The sequence below is a fragment of the Malus domestica genome, chromosome 04, assembly GCF_042453785.1.
Source record: "Malus domestica chromosome 04, GDT2T_hap1".
Lineage (NCBI taxonomy): Eukaryota > Viridiplantae > Streptophyta > Magnoliopsida > Rosales > Rosaceae > Malus > Malus domestica.
The window spans coordinates 15,916,779-15,943,875 of record NC_091664.1 but is presented as its reverse complement, the minus strand read 5'-3'; the positions used below and the strand labels follow the sequence as shown (position 1 = coordinate 15,943,875).

Here is a 27,097-nt window from a genome sequence, read left to right as displayed (position 1 = left end):
ACCGTTAAAATGAGTTTGATCTAAGGGTTTAAATGGAGTGTAAAAGTATTTGTCAAAATCTTTGTTCCTTGATCCTGTCTCATATATATAATGTGTGTGTGTGTGTGTGTGTGTCAAATTATTTGCTTGATTTTTTTGAAATTAATTAGCTTTGATATTGTTGACCCAAGAAACCCAAATAAAAAAAATTAAATAATTGGTGCTTAATAATCAAAATTAATGTTGTTATTGAATTGTGCCCATTAGCCCACATATACATTCGTCTTTAAAGTTTCAAAATTAATGTTGTTATGGACTCTGCACTATATTTTTGGGATCAAAGGTTACATAAATTTGAGATTAATTAAATATAGTTTATTTATGTTTTAGCATTTAGCATTTTTGTGAGATGGTCCACAAAATCAAGTGTTTGATTTTGGGGGATACTTCTACAGGTCTTCATATTATGTAAGACAAGGAAGATATATTGGGCTGTTCAGCATCTAATTTTTCAGGTAAACATCCCTTTATTCATAGGGATTTCCATTTTTGGGTAAAAAATGGATTAGTCGTAGGGTCTATTTCTCGCCTAACTTCAATGATTTGAACCGTCTATTTTGTAAATCTCGATTCATAAATTATCTTTTCAAAATTCAATTTAACTGAAACCATTTGCCCATTTAATTATCACGATGAAATTTCATTATTTCTTGTAGAATAAAGTGTTCATCAATTTTTTTAAACTCAATTAGATGTCTCAATTATTTCCAATTTGGCTAATATTTTGCAAGGATGATCTATAAGGTCCAACTTGAAAAATAAACGGTTCAGATCGTTAAAGTTTGATATAGTGTAAGCTCTATAACCAATCCCCATTTAAAAAAAAATTGAAATTCCCTTCCAATATATAAAGGCCTCACATATATAGACACACACATATATGCATGGTATAAGAAGATTGATGTCGTTAATGGTACGTGGATCTAGTGCTTATTGGCCACCATCCAGCAATAAAGGGTTCCAACATTTCTGTCGGCCAAATATATATAAATGAAAGCAGCTTTCTATTTTTTTTATTTTTTTATTTTTTGCCAAATCAGATAAATGGTTCATGTTGTCCTAAGATATTCAGAAGATAGTCCATATAGTAAAAAAATTCGGATTTAAACCCTTATGATAGAATCCATTAGTAAATTTAATCTAAAGTTGATTTTTCTGTAAATGTATGGATAAAATTGTACATCTACTTTCGTATTATGTGAAAAGCAATATTTTACTAGCAATTAATGCCTTTTATTCCAATTCACCCACTAATTTTATTGTGGGGGATTTTATTTTTATTTGTTGACTTTTATTTGTCTGGGACTGCCTGATTGTTCCGACTTGTCTATGGTAAATTGGAATACCTGATTGACACATGCCTTCCTCTGAGGTGGAACTGATTTCGGAACAAGAAACCCAACTCTTGCACTGTGACTCTCAAGAGGCAATGCACTAACTTTATGGCGCGCAACCCTCTTGAAAAAAATTGGGGGCACACAATGAAGCATTCCCAGATTCGCAGTCACCATTTTTTAGAGAAACCCAAAAATTTGAACACCAAAATTTTCACATAAGGTTGGGAACACAATTTAAATGGGATTATATGCAAATTTTCAGAAATAGAGAAGAACCCAGAATCCAGTGTTGGAAAAAATAAGAATTTATGAATTTTTCGTCTAAAAATCATGATTTTGGGGATGAACATATTAGAGATTACTTGAAATTTTGAAATAAATACTGAAGAACTATGGCGATTGTAAATCGAGAGGCATGGGCGGTGAAGAAATCAATGGGAAACTGAGAAGAAGGAATTGGTGAGGCCAAAGAAGATTAGAGGAGAAGGAGGTGGTGAGGGAGTCCAGGGGATCTAAAATACAAAAGCAAAAGGAGAAAGAGGGGGAAGAGACATGAACTGAGATTAGAAAGGATCCAAAATACAAAAGTCAAAGTACGATTTTACCATGCATTTTACCTACATTTAACGGAAAAAATCAACTTTGGACTAAATTTAATAATGGGTTATACCACAGGGGTTTAAATCTGAATTATTTACCACAGGGGCTATCTTTAGAATACCTTAAAACCACAAGGATCATTTATCCGATTTGGCATTTCTTTTTTATTTTATTTAAGGAAATGATCATTTATTATCATAAACAAAGGTCCAATGCAAATTTCAGCACAAATTAAAGATATGGATTAGCTGAGCAACACAATAAAGGGCATAAAAACAAGGATTTAGGCCCAAACAAAAGAACAAACCCTAAAAACTCTAACTACTCGTCTGCCGCAAGAATCACTATTGTCACCATCAGTAACCAAGAAAGAGACAAAGGACAACCCTCCACAAGAGAATTGTAGAAGATGAAGTTTGAGTATCATACTCTAGCCAACCTGTGTCATTCTCATGCAATTTAAGAAGGGGTCAAAATTGAAGTTCAATTCACCTAACCGACCATCGTAGATTCGAATTCCACAAATCTAGTAAGGGCGAGGATGAGCACTAGTAGTAATTTGAGGCAAAGCGGGAGCATAAATTGAAAAACCTAGAGCATGAGATTTGAATAGTGATGGAAAGGGAAGAGGCAAAATAGGAGGGGGGGTCAGAGAAGAAGGACATAGAGTGGATGTGGCTATAAACCAAGCTAAATGCAGCAATAAAGAAGAAGATTAAGAGCGATAGAGAGTTGAGAGAGAAAACTTAGAGAAGAAGTTATCTGAATTGTACTGTATATTTCATTAGTTGTAGCTGTTTCATTACAAGAGTATTTATACTATCTAACTGTTGACATTTGGCAACATCACAGCCATTCACTCAATATTCCTATCATCCCTCCTCAAGCCCAAAGGCAAAGAAACTAAGTCGCAGATTGTTACAATGCCCTTGAAACAAAGGAGCTGACAATCCCTTGGTTAAAATATCTTCAAACTGCTCAGCAAAAGACATAAAGTGAACTTGCAGAAGTTGTTTTGCCACTCTCTCTCGGACAAAATGTATGTCAAGTTCAATATGTTTTGTCCGTTGGTGCTTAACAGGATTCAAAGTTAAGGCAATGGTTGCAAGATTGTCACAGTACAAGGTTGGCTTATTAGAGAATGGAACCTGCAGAAAATGCAATAACTTCTTAATCCAGTCAATCTCAGCTACAGTGGAGGACAATGCCCTATTCTTGGCTTTAGTGGAGGAACGAGAAACTGTTTGTTGTTTCTTAGAAGACCATGATATCAGATTTGACCCTAGAAAAAACAACCAAACCAGTGATGGATCTCCTATCATTAGGATCCTCTACCTAATCTGCATCACAAAAAGCTTTAAGATCCAAATCTCCCTTAACATAATGAATACCACAACCTTGTGTTGCCTTGAGATATATGAGAATCCTTTTCACAACCATGAAATGAGATTCCATTGGTGTTTGCATGAAGTGACACACTTGATGTACTACAAAAGCAATATCAGGTTGTTTGAAAGTGAGATACTAGAGAGCCCCACTAAACTCCTATACAAGGATGGATTGTTGTATGGTTTCCCATCATCCTTCATTAATTGATTGTATGGCAAGCAAAGGGTGGCATAAGGTTTAGAGGACAACATTTCAAACTTAGTGAGAAGGTCTATGACATATTTATCCTGAGACAAAACTATCCCATCTGATTGCTTCACAATTTGTATGCCCAGGAAATAATGTAAAGGTCCTAAGTCCTTGATGTCAAATTCATTAGCCAAAGCATGGATAACCTCACTAATAACTTGAATTGCAGTGCCTGTGACGATTATATCATCAACATATAACAGTATAATCACAATAGAGCCACTAACATGCTTGACAAATAAAGATGAATCAGAATAAGTAAACTGAAATCCCAATGAAGGCAAAAACTTTGTAAACCTGTCATTTCATGCCCTAGGGGCTTGTTTCAAACCATATAGAGATTTATGAAGCTTGCAAACATAATCACCATGTTTAGAATCAAGAAATCCAATATTTTGAGACATATATACCTTTTCTTAGAGAATGCCACGTAAAAAGGCATTTTTCACATCGAGTTGTCTTAAAGACCAACCATGGTGTGTAGCCAAAGCAATTACTAGCCTCACAGTGGTTGGTTTAACCACTGGACTGAAGGTCTCACCATAGTCAATTCCTTCTTCTTGATTAACCCCTTTTGCAACCAATCTGGCCTTATATCTCCTTATGAACCCATCAACATTTTTTTATATTTTGAATACCAATTTGCAGCCCAATAAATTTTTGTGACGAGGAAGAGGCACCAAGGACCAAGTTACTTGATTATGAAGAGCTATAAGTTTCTCTTTCATAGCATGAAACCACACTGAAGATTTCAAGGCAAACTTGTAAGTAACTGGTTCTACTTAAGTGAGATCAACTCCTCCATGCTCATGTATAACAAACAACAATGCAACCTTTTTGGAGATCTCACTCTTTGATCTAGTTTGCATGGGATGCAAATTGAGTGGTGGAATTGAAAGAACCACTTGAAGTTGATTAGTCTACAATTCAGGTACCACATGGACAAAAAAGGATAAGGACTGATTTGTAGTGACAGTAATGGGTGTAGTTGCAGCTTCATTGATAGACTAGTAGTTAATGTTGCAGATGGCATAGACATACTAGGTTGATTATTTGACTAACTATTTATAGGTATAGGTTGATGTCTAGTTTCCATTGACCTATGTAAACCAGACTGTGATTGGCTAGACTGAGTATGATTTGGAAAATAAGCAGGAGGCACAACCATTACATTATCATTATTTGGAACTAAAACATGATTGAAGACTGTTGGTGTTGGTAATGAATAATTAACTGGTTTGAGTGGAGATATTAAGTTGGGATAAGGGAACTCAGATTCATCGAAAATCTAGATATATAAACCTTTTTCTTAGCAGCCTCAAAACATATGTACCCTTTGAACCTAGAAGCATACCCTAAGAAAATGAACTTTGTAGTTCTAGGTTGAAGTTTGGTATTGTTATAAGGTCTAAGTAATGGGTAACAAGAACAACCAAACGTTCTAAGATGTTGTATTTCTAGAATGGCATGAAATAACAGTTCAAATGGGGATTTGTTATCCAATGTGGGAGAAGGCATCCTATTTATAAGCTAGATAGATGCTTGAGTTGCATAAGACCAAAATGAAGGAGGTAAGGATGCTGTTTGTAAAAATGTGATCGATGTCTCGATGATATGCCTATGTTTCCTTTTAGCTAGGCTGTTTTGTTCAGGAGTATGAGTGTAAGACATGTGATGAACAATCCTTTTATCCAAAAGAAAGGCTTGAAAAAATTTCCCTATATACTCCCCTCCCCCATCTATTTGTAATATTTTAACAGATACATCAAATTGATTGACAATGTATTGATAAAATGAGACAAATGAGAGTAAACATCACTTTTATTACTTATTGGGAAAATCCAATTGTATCTAATACACTCATCAATGTAGGTTACATAATATTTGAACCATTCAACGGACAAACAAAGAGCTGGGCCCCACACATCACTATGGACTATCTCAAAAGGTTTTACAGACTTAAACTGAGACAAGAGAAAATGAAGTTTAGTAAGTTTTCCTTCCAAACAAGTAGAACACAACATAGGTAGTGAATCAATATTACAAGACACAGTGGACTTTCTTAACATTTGGGATACTATAGGATTAGAAGGGTGACCTAGTCTGTTATGCCATAACCTTAAGTTGACTTGCTGTCCAAGATAAGCACCAGCATATGCATGTTTTGAAAAAGCATTGGATGTTGGTGTGATAATAGGATACAAACCATTACTGTATAACCCTTTGTAGATTATCCTCCATGTGGTTTTGTCCTAAATCTAGAAACAAAATGCATCAAATATTAACCAACACTTATTATCCAAGCAGATTCTATGAACTAACAACATATTTTGTGTTAGCTTGGGAACATATAAAACTGAATTTAACTTTAAGGAATTTAATGGAGTTTTAAGGATTGTGGAACTAATATGGGATATGGCTAAACCTTCACTATTAGCAGCTTGTATGGTCTCATTTGATGGATAAGGTGTTGCAAGAGACAGATTTTGCAATTATGTTGTCATGTGGTTCATTGCTCCTAAATGAGTGAGCCATACTTGCTGAGGTGGGGTAGATGGGCAATGAAGACTGAGTTCCAGAGTTGGTGTGAGCATGCATGGCATTCATTGGAGCAGTAGAGTTCTTTTGGAAACAAAAATGAGCATTGTGGTTGGACTTACCACAAATTTGACATCCTGAATTTAGCCCAGCATTTCTAAATCGACATGTATCAGCAAAGTGGTTGTTTTCCCTACATATTTGACACCCTTGAGAAACAAGTGCATTTCTGAATCAACATGTGTCTGCAAGATGATCATGTTTGCCACATATTTGAAAAGTTATTGCTAAAGAAGAACCAAACTGCTGTGGAGAATTTCCTAAACCTGTTATTAAAATTGAACCTATCCCTGCCTTTATTTTTGTTGTTGAAGCTTCTGTAACCATTAGATTAACAATTGGGGTTAGAATTTTGAGATGAGAAACCACCAGAATTATTCTGAGAGGAAAAACTAGAATTCTTGGAATTGAAATCAGATTGTTGAGCAACCAAAGCAGTGAGCATAGGTGCATCATTCATATTCTAAATCATTACTTCTTCAGCAAGCAATTGAGAACGAAGATCTTTTAGTGGAATAACAGTGTCATGACCCCTAATGACTGACCTAATGGTATTAAACTCAAATGGCAGACCATTCAGTGTAAGAATTGCAATATCATCATATTTAAAGCAAACACTAGAAGCAGACAAGTAATCTCTAGCTTCCTTAATCCTTTGAATATACAAAGTGATGGATTCATTACCTTTCTTGATAGTTTGCAACTCAGATTTCATTTGGAAAATGCTGGTGCGAGTAACTATTGAGAATTGTTCCTTTAGTCGAGTCTAAAAATCCAAAGAACTAGTACTACCAATGGTGTAATAAATCGCAGGAGATGAAAGAGTTGCAAAAATGAGTTGCATCAATGCTTTGTCATGCATTTTCTATATCTTGTATGTATCTGACTCGACCCTAACAGTAGTATTATTATAAACAACATCAGAATCACCAGAATTCTCATCATAAAATCGAGAAAGACATGGTTTAGAACCATTAACAAACCATATAATTCCATTACCTTCCAACAGAAGTTGCATCTGGAAGTGCCATGTCAAGTAATTGGTGTCATCAAGCTTCATAGTCATAGACGTAGAAACAGAGGAAATGAGAGACGTAATGGGCAATTGCAAGATCTGCAACTGAGAGGCGGTTACCATCGTTGCAACTTTTCTTCACAGAAACTGGCAGAGAACAAGTATCAAACACTTGGTGTGCGTAATTCCAAACAAGAATTCAGAAATCCAATTTGGAAATAGAACCCTAAATCAGAAATGGAAGACATATATTGGAGAATCGAGACGAGGATCAGTGCTCAGACTTGTGCGAGCAAAGGTGGAAGCAGATACAGAAAACCCAGATCGATGAGTCGTTAAGCTTTATGCTTTTTCGGCGAAGATACCATATAAACCAAGCTAAATTAGTAGTAAGGAAAAAGGTTAAGAGTGAGAGAGAGAGAGAGAGAGAGAGAGAGAGAGAGAGAGAGAGAGAGAGAGAGAGAATTGAGAGAGAAAACTTAGATAAGAAGTTATCTGAATTGTATTGTATATTTCATTAGTTGTAACTGTTTCATTACAAGAGTATTTATACTTTCTAAGTTAGCTTACAAGCTAAGCTAACTTCAAACAAACTTATAACTGCAAAGCTAATCTGTTGACATTTGGCAACATCACAGACATTCACTCAATACTCTTATCAGTGGCAAGGATGAAAGAAAGAGGTGGAGGAATATTCTCATCTACAGATCTAGAGAGTGGGTGAGGAAAAACACAAACAAGAAGAAAAACACAAAATGGGCATAGCACCCAAACCTGTGAGACAAAAGCTCAAAAAACTTGGACAAAAAAAGCTCAAAAAAATATGATTGTAGATCAGTTGCCGCCGACCATAAACCAAAGTCAGGGGTCGACGACGATATAAACTTTATTTTGGTGTGCTTTTAGGCGAGGTCAACACAAAATTTTGGCAACACCAACATTTAGACTTCTATTGCAAGTGGCTCTCTACCACAATGGTGGAGAGGAGCGTTGCTCTTACACTATGACATGAGTTTGAACCCCGTTAGCTCCCTAATCTAATAAATCTATCGTTTGACAAATAAAAAACAAAAAAGCCATGTAACCTTCTATTATCTTTTATACATATATTAGCTTCTCCTAATCATCAGCTAATACTGCAGCTGCAATTTCTGTTTGGATTTCTACTAATTTCATCCAAAATTCAAGTGCATTATTAACTGAATTGATCCATGTTGTTTTCTCAAAAGAAAAGAAAATGTGCATTAGTGTAGCCCTTCCTAGTTAAGATATATTGTATTTCAATAGTGAATAATCCCATTAAGATGTATAAGAAGGTGAGACCGAACAACATAGCATGGATGGTTTGCTTGTAAATTTTTTTATAATGAGAATATTGTCACATTCAATGCTGAACTTGCATATACTTTTATAATTGATCGATCACGTCTTTTTTTTTTATATATATAATTGAGGAAAATAACTTGTATAAAACGAGATTTTAGTTAAGTTTCTCTTCACATATCATTGTATTATTGAACCAAATTGTCATGGTAATGGTGAATTGATTCCATGTAAATTGCTCTCAGAATAAAGGTTTGTATTTCGTTTGGATTCGTTGGTATGGAATGTGAATTCATACTGAAGATCGATGTAATCGTGTTTATCGCTAGCAAGCATTCCAGAATGGTATTGCAATATGCATGCAGTCTTCTAATTCATTTAACTATCAGTCACTAAATGATTAACTAACAAATTTTGACGTCCCTTCATCCTTGCTAATTCCATGTGCATGACTAAAACACATATGAGGTCAAGTACTATTCGTTTTCTGAAGAAAATGGTATTAAAACTTTGGTTGGATGCAATAATAATTAGATTTGTATGGTTTTGTTGGTTAACCAAGATTCACAATTGCTCACTTTCAATCAATTGATCAACGTTTGAATAAATTAAATTTGAAGGACCGTACAATAGTTCTCTTCATGTGTCCAAATCAATCGATCCATGCCCTGTAATCAAATCATGCACAGGTCCCATCTTGCGTACCCCCCCCCCCCCATGCCACCACTACATGCATTGATGAACTTCACAGGTTCCAAATCCATCCACTGTATAAGTCTATCAGACTAAACATTTATTTTCTGGATTATATCATTACTTTTAAAAACTTCTGAAATTTTGTCATCTTACCATTTGCTATTTCCAATTCATTTAAGGCTCGTTTAAATAACCGTAATCAAAATATGAGAAATTGAATTGAGAATAAATTGAAATGATGAGGAATTAGAATCGGATTCCTATTGAAGCTGTATACTTAAATGTTCAAGAATCGGAATAGAAATAAAACTGAATTCATAAAAATTGTTTACTAATTCAGCTGAATCGGAATAAAAATTGATATGATTACTAAAATACCCTTTTGTTTTATTTATTCTATATTTATTTTTAAAAACATTTAACTACTTATTTTTAGTTATTTAGTTAAATTAAAGAGTTAAATGTTCACAATTGTATAAAAGCCAAAGAAATAATGGAAAACTAACCAAAACACCCAAAAAACTTTCTTTTTAATCATCAGGACAAAACTTAGCAAAAATGCCAATCATGCCCTTCACACATGCATACAAGATTGCTCAGCAATGAAGGTGACACTTTCAGAAAAAATTTGCATGGCATAGTTAAGGTGGCAAACATTACAGCAACCAATACAATATGGGTTCACGTGGCTTTCAACAGTTTTCAAAAACAGTGCTGACAGCTTTCAGAAACAGTGTGTTGTCACTATCCAAAAAGTTGTAAATATTGAAAAGTTATTCTGTTTTGTTTAGGAATCAGCTTTTGTATATAAGAGAGTTTTTCCTCCCATGCAAAACACCTCTCTCAACATCTGAAAACACCATACCCACCTCATACACTCAAGCATTCGTAGCCTTCATAGCATCCTTGTAAACACTTCTTTGTAATCACTTTCTTGTAAACAACTATCTCTGTAAACATTCCATATATCAATAAAAGTTCAAGTGTACATATTCAAGCAATCTCCAAGTCTTAAGTAAGTTTTCTTTTCATTCTTTAGTGTGTTTGTTTAATTAGACTTCTAGTCCAAAACAGGGAAACACTATTGTGATTATATTATTAACCTGCTAAACTGATGATCATACTTTGTTCGAGCATTTTGTTATAGTTGAATGCTTGCCATACAAATAATTGGACATTAACTAGGGTACCTCTGAGTTTAGCCGTTAAGGCCTTATACTTGTATTGTGAGTGGTCGTCATGCTGAAACATGTTGAGTTCCATGTGCAAGGTTCTATGTCTAGTTGTTATAATGGTCATCCGACTATTTAACCAAGCATGTGTTGCGAATTTGGTATCAGAGCCAAGCTTAGCATTTTAATAGTATAATTATAATAGTAAAATACCTTGAGGATAGAAGTCATTGATACAACTGATATCATATTTGTTTATTGTGTATGAACAACAGATATTATTGTCCCTGTAGACCCTGTCAACCATAATTACCAGGTATTTATTTTCCCAGACATTCAACTATAACTAGCATAAAGAGAAGATTAGCATATATATCCAAAAGAATTATCAGTACTTTGAAGAAGCAAAAGTTTAATCTTGGCTATCTTGAACAGCCTTCATTTATTCGTAAAAATAATAAAACAGAAGTGCAGCATAAAATTTTAGAAGCAAAAAGAACAACATATCAAGTTTTAGAGACCTTGAGAGAAAAAAGAGAGTTTTTAAGAAACCAGTTAGCCGTAACCCTAGAGAAAGGTAGATTGTAGTTTATGATAGATTATCTTAATTTAGAAATTAGTGAACCTTAAAAAAGAAAATTAACTTTAGACCAAAATAGTTTAGTTTGTTATTTTCCATTAAGAAAGCATAATCGTATTTTGCATAGTGAAGAAAATCCACAAGTCAATAGTATTGTAGATCTTATTATTAGTCAAGTAGAAAATATAAAATTAGAAAATAATAAGCATAATCATTTGTTAAACTAGTTGTTAGAGCATTTTCAGAAAAATTCTATAAAAATAAAGGTCGTACCCAGTGCACAAGGCTCCCGCTTTACGCAGGGTCTGGGAGAGGTGAATGTCGGCTAGCCTTACCCCCATTTATGGAGAGGCTGCTCCCAAGTCTCGAACCCGAGACCTACCGCTCATGGGCGAAGGCACTTGCCATCGCACCAAATTTAGATTATATTACATCTCAGTTAGAAGATAATAATAAAAATATTTAAAGGTTTCCTAGCAAAAGAGAGATAAAAGAGCTTGTTGATCTTATATATAGTAAGCCGAAATAAGTAGAACTTAGATCATTAGAAATAATTGAGCAGCTAAAAATAGAAGTTCAAAAAATCCAATTAGTACAAAAAGAGTTAAGTGAACAAGTAGATAAGTTGCATAATAAAATAGATAAATTATTGGTTTAATGAGAGATTCTAGAACTAGCAGAAAATATATCCAAGCTTTGAAAGAAACCAGTAAGTTAGATAAAGAACCAGTAGGTTTAACATATTTTTCAACACAAATATCCAATAGTAATATTCCCATTAGGCAAAATAATTTGATTATTCAATTAGTTTCAAGTTTGGCTGAAAAATTAGATCAGGTTGAAGAACAAATAGCAGAAATAAACCAAGTTTTACATAACGCATCTTCATCACTTCCACCATCCTTACTAGATAAATTAGAAAATTTAACTTTGAGTGCAAATAATAATAGAAGACCTAAGTTAAATCCTTTTAATAATAGAAAATGGAACTCTTTAGGAAAAAAGGAAAAGAAGTAGTTAGAGGGGAATATATTTATCCAAATGAAGAAGAAAAGAAGCACAAGAATTTATTCGAAGAGGTTTTGAGAGAACACAGAAAAATAAATATAACTTGTATCAATTAGGTTTATTTGAAAACAGAAGGAGAATTGTAAGCAGCATCAGTTAACATGAAGTTAGCTGTATTGATAAAGAAGTCACACTTAATCTAATTAGTAAAGAAACAGTTACTCATTTGAGAAAATCACATTTTAGTCAGATTCATATGGGAACAATATTAATTGGAATAGCAGGATTAACCAGAGCACACGTAGGTACAAAAGCTTTAGTATACATATATGATGATAGATAGGATAATCACCAACAACCAGCAATAGTAACAGCTGGAGTAGACTTAAGTTCAAACTTAGCAGTCATAGGTTGTATTCCAAATTATGTTATGACGATTAATGAATTTAGTAAATATATTAAAGTGAGCATAAGAACAAAAAATTATAATATGAAAGAAGAATATAAAAATGTGTATTAGCTTAATGTATATAGGTAAAGTGTCTGATAGATATAATCATAAGTTTAATTTAGAGTTTCAAATTTTAGTACAAACATTTGGCAGTAAACATGTAAATATGATAGAAGCAAAACCCGTAGATAATAGCTTTTTAGAAGGAACTCAGTGGACATTGCCTAATTTACAAGTAATATCAAATAGACAACTAGATAAAGTACAAATATATGAAACTAGTACAAGTCAAGCAACAATTAGGTTTAGTAATTATAAGCAACTAGAAAAAAATAGAAGAGGATGAGAGTGAAATTGAAAATGAGAGTATACATATGGTTTTTGATAATTTAGATATTAATTTAGTTGAACAAAATTTTGATCATATTGTAGATAAACTTTTAGAAGATATTGATCATTTAGATGAAGAACAATATTTGGAAAAATATAAGACATGTGATTTAGGACTACATAAAATTTTAGATGAAGAAATGAAAATTTTAATCTTAGAAATAGGAGTAGAACACATTTTAGGATCAAAAGAATATAATAATTTATTAGAATTGAAAGCAGAATGTAATCCAGCAGAAGAAAGTAGTACATCAGGAGTAGAGAATCCAGGACACGCAAGTAGAACTGATCAATAATTTTTGAGATCAACAAATGAACAATATAATGAAAAAGCAAAAGTAGACTATATGGAAAAAAGTATGATAAAACCAAGAAAAAATAGGATTCCATATTTGAAAGGGTTAGAACAAATTAATATAGCTGGTAATATATTAAATTTAGATAATGTAGATCCACAAGATTGGGAAAGAACAATTGAGAGATGGGAAAAAGGTTGCGTACATGCAGCATTAATGTTAGATTTTAGTAATTCACAAAATACGTTAGATTACTTCGAGCAAACTTTGGATGGTTTAGTTTTTTATTATTTCCAGTCATAGAAAGTTCAAAATCCAGAACAACATCAGGAAGCTAAAACACATTTTAATATTGATGGTTTTGTTACTTTGATTAAACAAGAGTTTTTAGATCATAATAGGTTAGATGGCAGAAGCGAACAAGAACAAATAAGAGCAATCAGAAATTTAGAACAATTACAAATTTGCGATTTACAGTATAAAGCTGAGTATACCACAGATTTATTTAAATATTTAGGAAGAAAATGTAGAATTAGTGATATTAATTTATTAGATACTTATATGACAAAAATAAAAGGACCAATAGGTGAAAAGATTTGGAATGAATGACAAAAGCATCCGAAGAAAAATGATATTGCTATAGGACCTAGAATGATGTACATGATATACTCAGACAAGAGTGTAGTCAAATAAAAATTAAGATTTACCACAACAGTATAGTTGCCATAAGAAAAAGAATAAGAAAATATACAAAAAGAAATATAAGTCGTATAAACCCTACAAACAGCATAAAAATTTCAGCATAAGACCTTCAAGAACATATAGGAAAAGAAAATATATTCCAAAACAATTTAGAAAAAGAAGTGGCAGACCTTGAATTAGAAAATATAAAGCACCAAAAGATAAGAGTAATTGTAAATATTATTCATATGGAGAAGCTAGACATATTAGACCTAAATGTCCAAAATTAGGTAAACAGTCGAAAGAAAAAATACATTTGATGGAGTTGTTTAAGTTAGAAGAAGATGAGGATATTCAGTCAATATACAGTTTAGATAATTTAAGTGATAATGAGAATATTTATAGTATAGAGAGTATTAATATGATAGATTCAGACTCAGAAGATGCAAGTAGCACAAATAGTGATCTAGAAGAGTATATGTGTGCATTCATAGAAGAACAACATGAAGAAGAATATAAATACATCAATTTAGGTTGGCTAGAAAAATGTCATAAGTGTAGTAAATTAGTTGCAAATAAATACGATAATACATATTCAATATTATGTGAAAAATGTTATGATAATAAATTATTAGAAGTTAATTAAGCAGAACCACAAGAAAATACTGAAATATTAGGAAATATTGTTCATAGTATAGAAAAAGAATAGTTCTTCAATTACCATAAATTGCGAAATAGAATTAGTAAAAGAACATAAGATACAAACGATAGCTATGATAGATACAGGGAGTACAAAGAGTGTCATAAGAGAATAGCTAGTACCAGAAAAATATAGACAAAAATTAGCAAAACCAGTAAGAATAACACAATGAGACCAGTTTACTTAACACATTGTATAAATATTGAGTTTATTGAAGTAGAAAAACAACAATTTAATTTACCATTAACATTTGTTTCACCAGTAGGATCATATCCATTTATTTTAGGTTTAAACTTTTTGAAAAGTTTGCAAGGTTTTTTTATTTATGAACCCTAACATAATATTTTTCAAAAGAGGCATTACAATAACTGACCAAAGTAATAATGTAGAAGCATACAAAAACATAAGTATAGAAGAGCCTAATGGCCAAGATAGTTATCATTTAGAAAACTCAAAAGAAAATGATGAGCATAATAACGTAGAAGAGTTTGATGAAGACATATTTGAACATGAATACCCGATTTTAGAAGAAGGAACCTGTATAGAAATATTACAGTTAGATAGACCAAAGAGTTTAGAAGAATTGTTACAATTAGCAGAACAAACTAGGATTATAGGAGAAGACCCACAGTTTCATTGGAGTAAAAATAAAATACTAGCAAAATTAGATATAATTAACCCAGATTTAACCATTAAGACGACTGATATGCCTTGTAGTCTAATATATAAACAAGAGTTTGAGCAGCAAATAAAAGAGTTGTTAAATTTAAAAGTAATTAGATCATCTAAGTCTAGACATAGATCAACAACATTTATAGTAAGAAAACACTCAGAACTAAAGAGAGGTAGGGCTATAATAGTTTATAATTACAAGAGATTAAATGATAATACATATGAAGATAGTTATAAATTACCAAATAAGGATGAGCTTATAAATAAAATTCAAGAGAGTAAATATTTTAGCAAATTTGATTGTAAATCAGGTTTTTGGCAAATAAGATTAGCAGAAGAATTAATTGAGTGGACAACTTTTACTTGTCCAGAAGGACATTTTGAGTGGCTCGTTATGCCATTTGGACTTAAAAATGCTCAATCGATTTTTCAAAGAAAGATGGACCAAATTTTCAAGAAATATGTTAATTTTTGTAGTTTTTATGTAGATGATATTTTAGTACATAGTAAAAATAAAAATGAACATATGAAGCATTTAGAGATAATATTACAAGAATTTATAAATAATGGAATTGTGATTAGCAAAAATAAAATAGCATTAGAAAAGCAAGATATAAATTTTTTAGGAATGTATATGATATATCAAGTTAGGTACAATACAATTACAAGATCATATAGCTAAAAAAGTGTTAGAATTTCCAGACAAATTAGAAGATAAGAAACAGTTACATGCATTTTTAGGATTGCTAAATTATGCAAAAAAATTTATCTCTGATTTAGGAAGAAAAATAGCAATATTACATAGTAGAACTAGCAAAACAGGACAAAAATATTTTAATAGTGAATATATTAAATTAGTTCAAAAAATAAAAGAAGAAATTACTAAACTTAAGCCATTAACATTACCATTAGATGATAGTTACAAGATAGTTGAAACAGATGCTTCATCATTAGGATGGGCAGGTATACTATACCAGAAAAAGCATAGGGAGTCTCCAAAGTCTGACGAACAAGTTTGTAGATATTCCTCAGGAAAGTTTAATGATGTACAATCAAGATTACCATCAACAGATTTAGAAATTTTGGGGATAATTAATTCACTTGAAGCATTTTCTTTATTTTTACATAATGAAATATTTACGATCAGAACAAATTGTCAAAATATAGTTTCTCATTATAACAAGATACATGCTAATAAATAGGCAACCTGAAGATAGGTTAATTTTGTTGATTCAATTACAGGAAATGGTTTTAAACCAATTTTTGAACATATAAAAGGTAATGACAATACATTAGCTGATATCTTATCAAGATTAATTTGTTGAACATGTATGGAATATCGTGGACCATCATCAGCAAATAGCACAAGGTTGCAAGGCAAAAGAGTTTCTTTCAATGGCATGATGATGCACCATCAACCTCCACCATTCAGTGAATTTCAAAATAGCATGAGCAGACCAACATCACCACCAGTACCTACGTTCAACTTTAATGACAATATTGTTGAAGGAATCAAACATCCAACTCTGAGATATAGGTAAAGGGTATTAGAGCTTTCTGATAGGTAGTAGGTTCTCTAAGATAATTTTTGGAATATCCAAATTAAACAGCCAAGCATGAGGTTAGGTCATGAAAAATTAATTAGGGCCTTAGAACAAGAGTTTGATAGCTTTAATTTTAATTTTCACCAAAACCAACAACATATTCATTCTCTTGAGCAAAACATTCAAGTCATCTTTAGGGACCATGAGTCATTACTTGGTAAGTTTATCAAAATGAACCAAGAACTCCAATTTTTTAGAATGCAGCAAAAGGCAAGTGACACCTTGAAAAGAGAATTAAAAATAGGTTTAGAAATTGATCAGCATAAGAATAAAGGAAAAGAGGTTACTGAACCCATAGAACAAGAGGCTAATGAGCCCATAGAAGAAATTAAGATTGAGCTTTTAGAAGAAAACGTTGAAATGGAGCAACATCAAAGTAATGAGCAGCATCAGGTTCTGAGTGACAAAGAAAAACAAGAAAAATATGAAAGTTTTCTTAGGAATATATATTCAGACTTAATATTAGATGATGTCTTATTAGAAGAAATTTCAAAAGCAAAACTAAGAATAATGCCAACAGATATGCAAAATGAGATCCTAAGTAGAGCATCATAGTCCATGAAAGAGTTACAATTACAATTACAATGCGCCTTGTATCAGTTCATCTTTGATCCAAAACCAGGGATGAATATTATTACAAAGATGTATCCTCTATATCTTTCTGATAGTACAGAGAATTGTATTTGTAAACCAGAGGTTAGCGTAGCTGTGGCCAGGATTAACATGAGAGATTTTAAATCATGGCATTTTAGTTATGAGCATCAGAAAAAGTATAATGTGGTAGAAGTTACCCCTGCCTTACTATTAAAGTTTGGGTATCTTGATAAAATATTTATTAACAGTATTTCTCAACTAGAATCATTTTCTGAAAAGCTTATAAAAGTAGCAGAAGATTATGTAGAAAGGTGGAAAGAAATTTGCATAAATTTTATTAGTAGTCATCCAGATTGGTATGTATGTAAGGAGAAAGCTAGGCATATAGCCATGATCAATGAAGAGTCCTTTAGACTAACCCCTATCTCCTCACATAGGTGGACTCCTTCATACAAAGATATTTTAAAATTTAGAGGGATCCAAATGTTTGCCTTAGATGAGTTTGAAGATTTTAGGTATGACATGGTACTAGTAGCAGAAGAAAAAGAGATGTATATTTACAGCAAGACAACGATCAGTTATCAGCCTTATTGGAAGCCCCAAAATTTCAAAGAAGAAACAGCAGAAATATACTATAAGGTGAAAGAAGATAGAGAAAGAGATGCGGAGTTAGCAGAAGGCGATGAACAATATTGGAATAATTTGACAGAAGAAAAGCTGCATAACATCGACAACATGATGGAAGCCTGAAGAGCTAGTTGTAAATTAGCATAAGTTTAATAGCATAATGTAAAATAATGCATTCCCAGACAGAAATGTCAACATCATTGTGGACCCCTCTGTAATGGCATAAGAGTAAATAAAGAAAAGAACATGATCCATTATGGACTTTTCATACACAAAATGTCCTTTTGATTAAGAATGAAAAGTCTCAGGTCCTTTTCGTTAGAACTCTCAAGAAATAACCCAGCCACTTTCATCTTCCTCCCCGCAGAAGAAAAAACCTAGAAACGGAAAGCACTGAGCCGTCAAGACTAGACACTCGAGCAATTTGGCCTTAGACCTCGAGGTTGTAATCGTCAAAGCGATGTCGCAGGAGGAGGGGTTGACGAGCGAGAAGCACGTCCGTGAGATACTGACGTTGACATCATCGTCCCTGAGCTACGTCCGTGTGTGCTTGTCGGCGGTGTCGAAGCAGTTGATCCATAGTCTCCTGAACGACGGCGATCCAGTTTTCAGGGATGAGATCTAGTATGCGACCAGTAGATCTCCTGAACCTATCAACTTTCCAATTCCCTCACCCAATCGGAATTCAAGCTTGTGAGATTAATTTGTTGGGTTAAACGGCAGATTGATAAAAGGGCATAATAGGAAGAGCAAATGTATTCTCGATTCCCTCAGCCTCCCAAAATTCAATTACCACATCCATAGAGGAAGTCCAATTCCTCGAATCCCAGGAATTGAATTCCATTTTTTTGTGTGGGTCCCATGCATATTTTATCCCTTCCAATTGTAGTAAACACATGTATAATCCGTAATCAGAATCAGATTTTTTATTCTCATTCCGATTACGGGTTGGTAAACAGGCCCTTAGACTTAATAGCTTCTAAATAATGAAAAATAATAAAAATAAAAACTCTGAACCAGTAAGGTCAAGGCCAGGCATATGTGCTTGGTCGTGAGCAAAGGAGAGTAGAGGAATTTCATTTATTGCATTAGCATGCATGTTATTACTAATCACTTGTTGAATTCAACTTCATAATTTGGTTCATGATTCCAACCCTTCATTTTTCAGTTATTCGATAAGACATGTCATTCCTGCAATTTTTTAGGATTTAGGGTTTAGTTATATCCCCTACCAAATCAAACATTCTAATAAAAAATCAATAAAATGTTTGGTAAAAAAATAATGTCTAATGAAACTAATGTACATAATAACAATAAACTGGTAAATTTTTTCAAGAAGGGTGAATTTAGGCGAATAATCCTTCAATGAGGACACAAAGCGGAACAATTAATTCCTATCATTTTGTTTACATTATGAATTCAAAGTCGGCCAACATGAAATTTAGCGTAGTTTCTAAAACATAGTTAATTAAGAAGTCGTTTGATAACCATCATTTTTTTTAAAATTTTTTTTTGGAAAACTGAAAACTTGTTGGTAAATCGTAACTACCTCAGTTTTCAATTTGAAAAAGAAAAGTGAAAACTAGTAAGTGAAAAATGAAAAATCAAAGTTAAATTTAAAATACTCAAGAGAGTGTTTTCACTTTTTGATTTTAATTTTCAATTTTTTTGAAATATTAAAACTGATAAAAGAAATTACTAAACAAGTTTTCAAAATAAATAAAAACTAAAACTAAAAAGTGACAATGAAATGATAATCGGACAGCCTCTAAAATAAAGGGGCACATTCGGCTTATACGAAAGATTTTGTGTAAGATTTACTGCTGAACTAGCAAGCGTTTGACACTTCATCTTCCAGTGCATCTGGAGCTGACACACTGGCAAGAGAAGCAAAAGAGAAGGTAAAAAAAACACACAATAAGGGGTAATCCAACAAGGTTTGCTTTAAAGGTAAAGGCAGAAATTGGATGTGGCTTTCAGATCTTGAGTGAGGATAAAAGACTTTTACAAGCCCCAAGTTCACAACAGGTGCAAAACACGGAGGGGGGTGGAGGGGAGGTCACATTTAAGAGACAACCATCTACCCATTCTGCATCACATCCTCTTTTCCCAGCTTTCCAACCATGCAACCCAAAGCAAACATGTTTCCTCATTAAGGGTGTGAAAGGGAGTAGTTGTGATGAGTGGGAGATGAAAATTATACACCAATTAGTACTTTCTACTATTTCTCTCTTCTCGTTACCTTTTTAGGTAATTAAATATTTTCTCCATCACACTATTATTTAAATTGAGATTTATATCAGTTTTCGTCTTGATTCTCAAATTACTTCTGACCAGTTATTTCACGAGTCTAATTTAGTTTTGTGAATAATAACTAGCCATGAGAAATAATTAACCCTAGTAATACAAGAGATTGTTGGACTAATAATACACTCTCAATAGAAATAATCAAATAGGCAATGTGTTAATTAAAAATATAGATTGTTCGATTAGCTTTCTTAAAAATTTAAGATGTCTAAATAATTTTAGTTAATTTGCTAACGTGACCAAGGTACAAATATATGTCGTGAGAATATAATTTTGATCAGTTAAGTAATTGAAATTTCTAAATAATCATGTTATTCAATTTCCCAATAATTTTGGTTTGTGTCATTTAGTGTCCATACTCTCTCTTCATCTATATACACCTGGTCTTCTTCACTCTCCCTCCGTCCCTCCCTCTCTCTCTCTCTCTCTCATTTATACAGAGGCCAATTATTCTATTTTCTGTATACAGTTCTCCTACCTCTCCCCCATTCATGGCTATCTTCATCTACCTCCTAATTCTTTTAGTCCCTGCAACCAATGCTGATTGGCCACCATCGCCTGGCTACTGGCCAAGCTCTAAGTTCAGGTCTATGAGCTTTAATAAAGGATTCAAACCTCTCTGGGGTCCTCAGCATCAAAGCTTATACCAAAATGCATTAACAATCTGGCTTGACAGAACCACAGGTCTTACACCCACTTTTCACTTCGTATTTTTAATGCTTCCTTAGTTAGTAGTGTACTTATTCATTTCGTTCATATAGTTTTCTGAATTCTGGTCCATTTTACTGCAACAGGAAGTGGGTTCAAATCAGTTCGTCCATTTAGATCCGGTTACTTCGGTGCCTCCATTAAGCTTCAAACTGGTTACACAGCAGGAGTCATAACAGCTTTCTATGTGAGAATAATTAAAGAACTATAAATGAATTTATATGAACATATTTCATGCCACTTTTAGTTTAAACAATTGAAGCTGGGTTATGTCAGTTGGCAAAGACTATGTGTCCGACACTTCGCACCTAGTTTGAACACCCCCTGCCTTCTGTATATGAGAGTAGTTTGAAATATCGTTTTGTAAAAGAAAAAAAAAAAAAAAAAAGCAATTGCACCAATTCCAAATCCTCCTCTGTATATTACTGTAGTTTAGAATATTGTTTTGTTCCAAGCAAAATTGGGTGTGCTAAACTAAGTAAATGCTTGGTGAACTGATCAAATATATTATTATTGCAGCTTTCAAACAGTGAAGCTCATCCTGGGTACCATGATGAAGTGGACATTGAGTTTCTTGGGACTACATTTGGGAAGCCGTATACTTTGCAGACCAATGTTTACATCAGAGGAAGTGGGGATGGAAGAATTATTGGCAGAGAGATGAAGTTTCACTTGTGGTTTGATCCCAGTAAAAATTTCCATCACTATGCTATATTATGGAGTCCCAAGGAGATCATGTAAGTTTTCAAACTTGAAATCAAAGAGTAACTTGGAAGTGTTAATCTGAATAAAGTTTTACTAGAAAAAAAAAATATTCTGGAAAGAAACCTTCCGTAAGAAAAGCTTATGATTAATATTGTTAAAGTTAAATTGATAATATGACAATGAGAAATCATTTTACTTTTATCTCAAAAATTAAGGAAAGCCCAAGTGATTTGACAGGAGAAATCATAAATTATTAAGAAAGGTCAATATTCATGTACAAACTTGTAAGCAACATACAGAAATGAGACATCAGTTGATTTAGTTAGTTAGGTCAGTAAAATTAGTTGATTAGATCAGTGTTATCGTTCTTTTGTGCTCAAACTCAAATTTTTAACACTGTATTATGACATTTATTTACTCTTAAGGATAAAACGTATATAAAATTGTTATATATCATTTTTATGTGTAATTTATAGATAAGTTATTCTTGATTCTCAATTTAAGTTTGAGGGCCCCGTATTCAAATATGACAAGTACAGTGTATGGGGATGTCAGTATCGAAAGAAAAAGTTTCCTCCATTATATAATAATCGCTATCAATAAAATTGACAAAAGAATTGAAGAAAAAAATAGACTAAATCAAATAACAAAATGTGTTTGTTTTAATAAAAGCCCTTCATTGGTGATCATTTTGGATCCCACTTTTCAAAAAAAAAAAAATTAAAAAAAAAAAAAAATAAAAACGCTTCCTCTTGCTGGCCGCTAAGCTAATCATAAAATACATTTTGGAATAGTAACTTACAACCATATTATTCCAAACAAAGCATTGTGATGTTACCTTGTTGGTAGCTTTTATTTTTATTTATTTTTATTTTTTGAACAAACGATATTATTTATATTAAAATGTGGGGGTATTGGCTAAGTCTCACAATGAGCAATCAATAATATAGTTTAAATTCGGCTTTGAGGTAGATTTAATTATCTTATGTTTAAATTAATATCAGATTAATTATTGTTACAGCTTTTTGGTGGATGATGTGCCCATAAGGAGGTATGCTAGGAAAAGTGTTGCAACGTTTCCCTTAAGGCCAATGTGGCTTTATGGTTCAATTTGGGATGCTTCATCTTGGGCAACTGAAGATGGAAAATACAAAGCTGATTACAGATATCAACCATTTGTTGCAAAGTATACCAATTTCAAAGCCGGTGGTTGCTCTGCCTATTCCCCCGCTTGGTGCCGCCCGGTGTCTGCCTCTCCCTTCCGGTCCGGTGGGCTAACGCGACAGCAGTACAGGACCATGAGATGGGTTCAACGCAACCATTTGGTATATGACTATTGCGGGGACCCCAAGAGGGACCATTCCAAAACACCCGAGTGTTGGGGCTAATACTGATAATCGTCATGCTTCACAGATTGAAAGTTCCCTCATTTTTCACTTCACTTAAGTGCATCCTTTTTGTTTTTTTAATTTATGGTTTTTTTTTAAAATTTAAAAAGCAGGAAAATTGTGTGTGAGATTGCCTTGAGACGGCTCATTTACTTACCAAAGACATGTTGCAATGAAATCTAATCATCCAAGGCTCGAAAAGAAGAAAAGAAAGTTTGTGTGCTCCATTTTTGTCATGAAACATTTGGTGTACATTATATGCATGCTTTCCATTTTTTATTTTATTTTTTCTACTGGTGGCAATTACACAAAAATAAAATTAACTAAAAAAATGGAGGACAAAACTGTGGGTAAACAGTGTACTTGCTTTTTATTTTATTAAAATCCCATTGCTCTGAAGCACTTGTCATTTCTTTAATAATGCAAGGGAGAGAAGATTTTCCTGTTGTTTGTACGTATTTTCTGTGTCCGGATGACTGCCATAGAAATTGGGGCATTTTTATGATTGGTCATGTTCTCTGCTCCGGGCTAGTGAGTGAATTATAACACATAAACAGTAGAGCAATTTATATGGAAGGGTTCATCGGCATAGTGTGATTTCGGTCTAATATCACATTATTGCATCAATAAAAATTTATACATAGTAATGTATTATTAGGCTAAAACGTACAACTGTTAATTCGTCACATGCAACTCCTGTAATATAAAAAGAAAGTGAAACAAGTATATTCAGTGTGAAAAACAATTGGCAAAACAAAATTTTAACTGTGTAGATCAAGTAAAATGAACCCATTTGAAGGCCACTTTATGGAATGCCAGAGAGAAGAGATTGGAAACTAAAAACATGGGAGTCACAGTGAGATGTGAAAAGCTGAAAGAGCAGTCCACTGTCTGCTGTGATATTTTCAGAGGGGCTGTATATTCATCCCCTTACCACCACCACCAAAACATGTGGAATTGTCTTGCACTAGATGTGTGCCAGAGACGAGATATTTTATGGAGTAATAAACTAAAAAATGTGATCATTATGGATAATAAAAAAACAAAGGGAAACTAATGAAAAAGATTTGAAAACTTTGAGTTTTAATCAAAATGACAAAAATGTATTGTAAGTGAATAGTACCAGGAGTGATTTTTTAGAGTAAAAATGTCATTTTCTTTAAAAGTGAACAATACTGGTAGTGTTTCATTAAAACTCCCTAAAAACAACCAAATAAGAATGATAATGTTAGGGAGATCAAAATTTTAAACTAAATGATGCGTCACTAATAAAAAATAAGCACATTAATCAATAATCTATCAACAATCACATCATTTGGTTTATAAAATTTGGTTTAAAACGCGATCAAAACACAACTCTAAATATTGAAGAATTTCTCTACAAGTGGAGATATAATTATTTTTATCTATAACACTCATCAGGTAATTTATGTGTTAATATTGAAGAACTTCTCTACAAACAAAGATATAATCATTTTTATCTATAATACTCATTAGGTGATTTATGCGTGTTATGGACCCAAAAAATAGTATATCTCTATTGGCACAGAAGATTTTCTCCAAAATATATTGATCTCCATGAATAATATGACATGATATCTAAACAAAAAAATGACATGACTTCTGCATCTTACCAACAACAAATTCAAGGCCCCCCACGTAAAGGGCAAAGAAATATTGATACATCTAATTGCATATTATACTAGTGGACGATCTATATATCTTCACATAGTACCTCATAACCAGATTATGTTCACTCTTACACTGTTGTGACACCAACATGCCATACAGATTAGGGAACAAAAGGCAATTGTTATTGAGAAAATATATGGTATTACAACACTATATACAACATAAATGATGTACAACATAATTGAAGAGGAATTTGACAAGCGGAAATGTTCGGGCAAAGATTTCTCTAGAGAAGGCTCCTTGGACCTCAGCATAGCTCCCCAAGGGATTGACACTTTGAATGCATAGTCGGGCTCTTGCTTGTTGATGTGCTACAAGAAGAGAATAAAGTTAGTTCTAAAAGGTGCCTTTGCGGGGCCTTAGGTGTAGGTCTTGAGGCTCGCAATCAAAACTAACTAAGTGCTAGACATGCCACTGCTATCTCAGTATAGCAAATGTAGAACAAGGGTGTTTTAAGTTGATTACTTGCGCCCCAAGTTACTTCAACTACTTGTTATCAAGGGATTGTCACAGATGGGCTAAGTCTGTATTAAGTTCTTTTTCTTGTCTTGTAAACAATGACTTTTAGTTCATGATCTTGTATGTTCGAATGAAGAGAGTCTAAAGCCCCTTAAGTCATTTGTTTGGTCCCAAATTACTTTTAATGAAAACATATCCATCAAGCTAACCAGATCCAGATGCAAATGAGACTCAAAATAGAAAAATAGGTCGAAATAACTTGAATACATGTTGGATAATGCATTAAGCAATAGATCTACTAATTTAGAAAGCAAACAGAGAGCTTCGGGCAAGATTTCACTTTGTTTGGCAAGATTGAACCTCTTGCAATCACTTCTTTTTGAATTTACAGGGTTTATATGCTAAAAATGGATGGATGATAAACAAGTTTACATGAAGGAATCAATACTACAACATTAAGGGAGGTAGCATAGCCTTTATACTAGACAAGAGATAGCTTTTTAAGAGAACTATCGTTAAAAAAGACTGAATCTGGGTTGATTTCAGCTTTTGAATGCAAATCTGGCTTGATAGCAGAATTTGTATGTTTGTTTATTTGATTGGTTGAGTGTCATTGTCTCTGATGCTTGCTTCTCCTTTTATAGACGATTTAGCCCGAAGGTCAAGGCTTTGCTTTTGCTCGAAAGCAGTTAGAGGGTAGTGAGTCATCATCTTTTTACTTGTAATGCCACTGGAAAGTGTTTTTTGGCTGATAGTAGGTTAGTTCCCATCACTTGTCAATTTGTTCATAGACACGTGGCTTGTTTCTTGGCTGAGAAGGCCTCAGTTTGCTTATGGGATCGATGTTGGGCTTTGGGCAAGTCTTCCTCTAATTTGGTATCTTTGGGCTCTCCTTCATTCAAGCCCAATATTCAAATATTAACCCAAACAGTGCCTCCTTTAATCATTGTTTAGTCTGCAAATCGAGATGCTAATGATGATTAAACAACCATTGCATATCTTCACTCGGGACTTGCTCCACTTAAAACATCTGTTGGTTAACTAAACCTTTGAACTAACCCACAATTTTCCAACATTAATTAATTGCTTACTATATAACCTCTAGTTAAACCCTTCAGGTAACCTTAAGAATCTCAAACCTTCGAATTTCCAAAATCCTCAGATTGTCCAACTTTCCAGAACTCTCTTGTTCTCTCAGTTCATACTCCCTATGCCTAATTTTCTCCTCATTTTCTCTTAAATCCCATCCAATGGCACCCAAAACTCCTCAAACTCAATCTTCTTATGAATTTGGTAATGGCATTGTCACCATGCGTCGTTTGCTCGACGACCTTCATCGCCCTCAGGCAAGCCTAAATACCTCTTTTTTTTTTTCGAGGCAGGGGGCATACATTCTTTGGGACCTGTCTGGATCTCCAAGGTCCCTGTTGCCATAGAGAATAATATGCCCAAGGCAAATTGGTTTACCCTTAACCTTTTTCTGGCCAAAGCTGGCATTTCTTTTTCTAAATGGTCTACCCATCAGAGAGGATTTCCTTTGATGAATGATGAAGCTTGGAAGCATTGGGTAAATTTTGAACCCGTTTTCAAGAAGAAATGGATGAACAATAGCATATAGGAGCTAATAATGCTATCCAAGACCACTGTGATTGTTAAGCCTGAGCTACTAACCACGGCCATCATTTTCTGGAATTCGGGAACAAACACATTTAATTATAGGATGGGTCATATGTCCCCAATTATTGTTGATATGGCCCAAGTCTTCGGGCTAAGGCCCTCAGGCAGAATCGTGGATGTCACCCATGATTGGTCTTCCC

General features: G+C 33.4%; 2 protein-coding genes across 2 annotated transcripts; one reads left to right on the top strand and one right to left on the bottom strand.

Moving 5' to 3' along the window:
* Nucleotides 1–6,675: 6,675 nt before the first annotated feature.
* LOC139195016 (uncharacterized) lies at nucleotides 6,676–7,350 on the bottom strand. The gene is made up of 2 exons (XM_070820191.1): nucleotides 7,111–7,350; nucleotides 6,676–6,978 (listed from the first exon to the last, which is right to left on the bottom strand). The coding sequence occupies exons 1-2, from the start codon at nucleotides 7,348–7,350 to the stop codon at nucleotides 6,676–6,678; spliced, it is 543 nt and encodes a 180-aa protein (XP_070676292.1).
* Nucleotides 7,351–20,641: 13,291 nt separating this feature from the next.
* On the top strand, nucleotides 20,642–23,370 carry LOC103433099 (probable xyloglucan endotransglucosylase/hydrolase protein 32). Its single transcript, XM_008371322.4, has 4 exons — nucleotides 20,642–21,012; nucleotides 21,123–21,223; nucleotides 21,556–21,773; nucleotides 22,763–23,370. The coding sequence occupies exons 1-4, from the start codon at nucleotides 20,820–20,822 to the stop codon at nucleotides 23,127–23,129; spliced, it is 879 nt and encodes a 292-aa protein (XP_008369544.2). The 5' UTR covers nucleotides 20,642–20,819; the 3' UTR covers nucleotides 23,130–23,370.
* The last annotated feature ends 3,727 nt before the right edge of the window (nucleotides 23,371–27,097 follow it).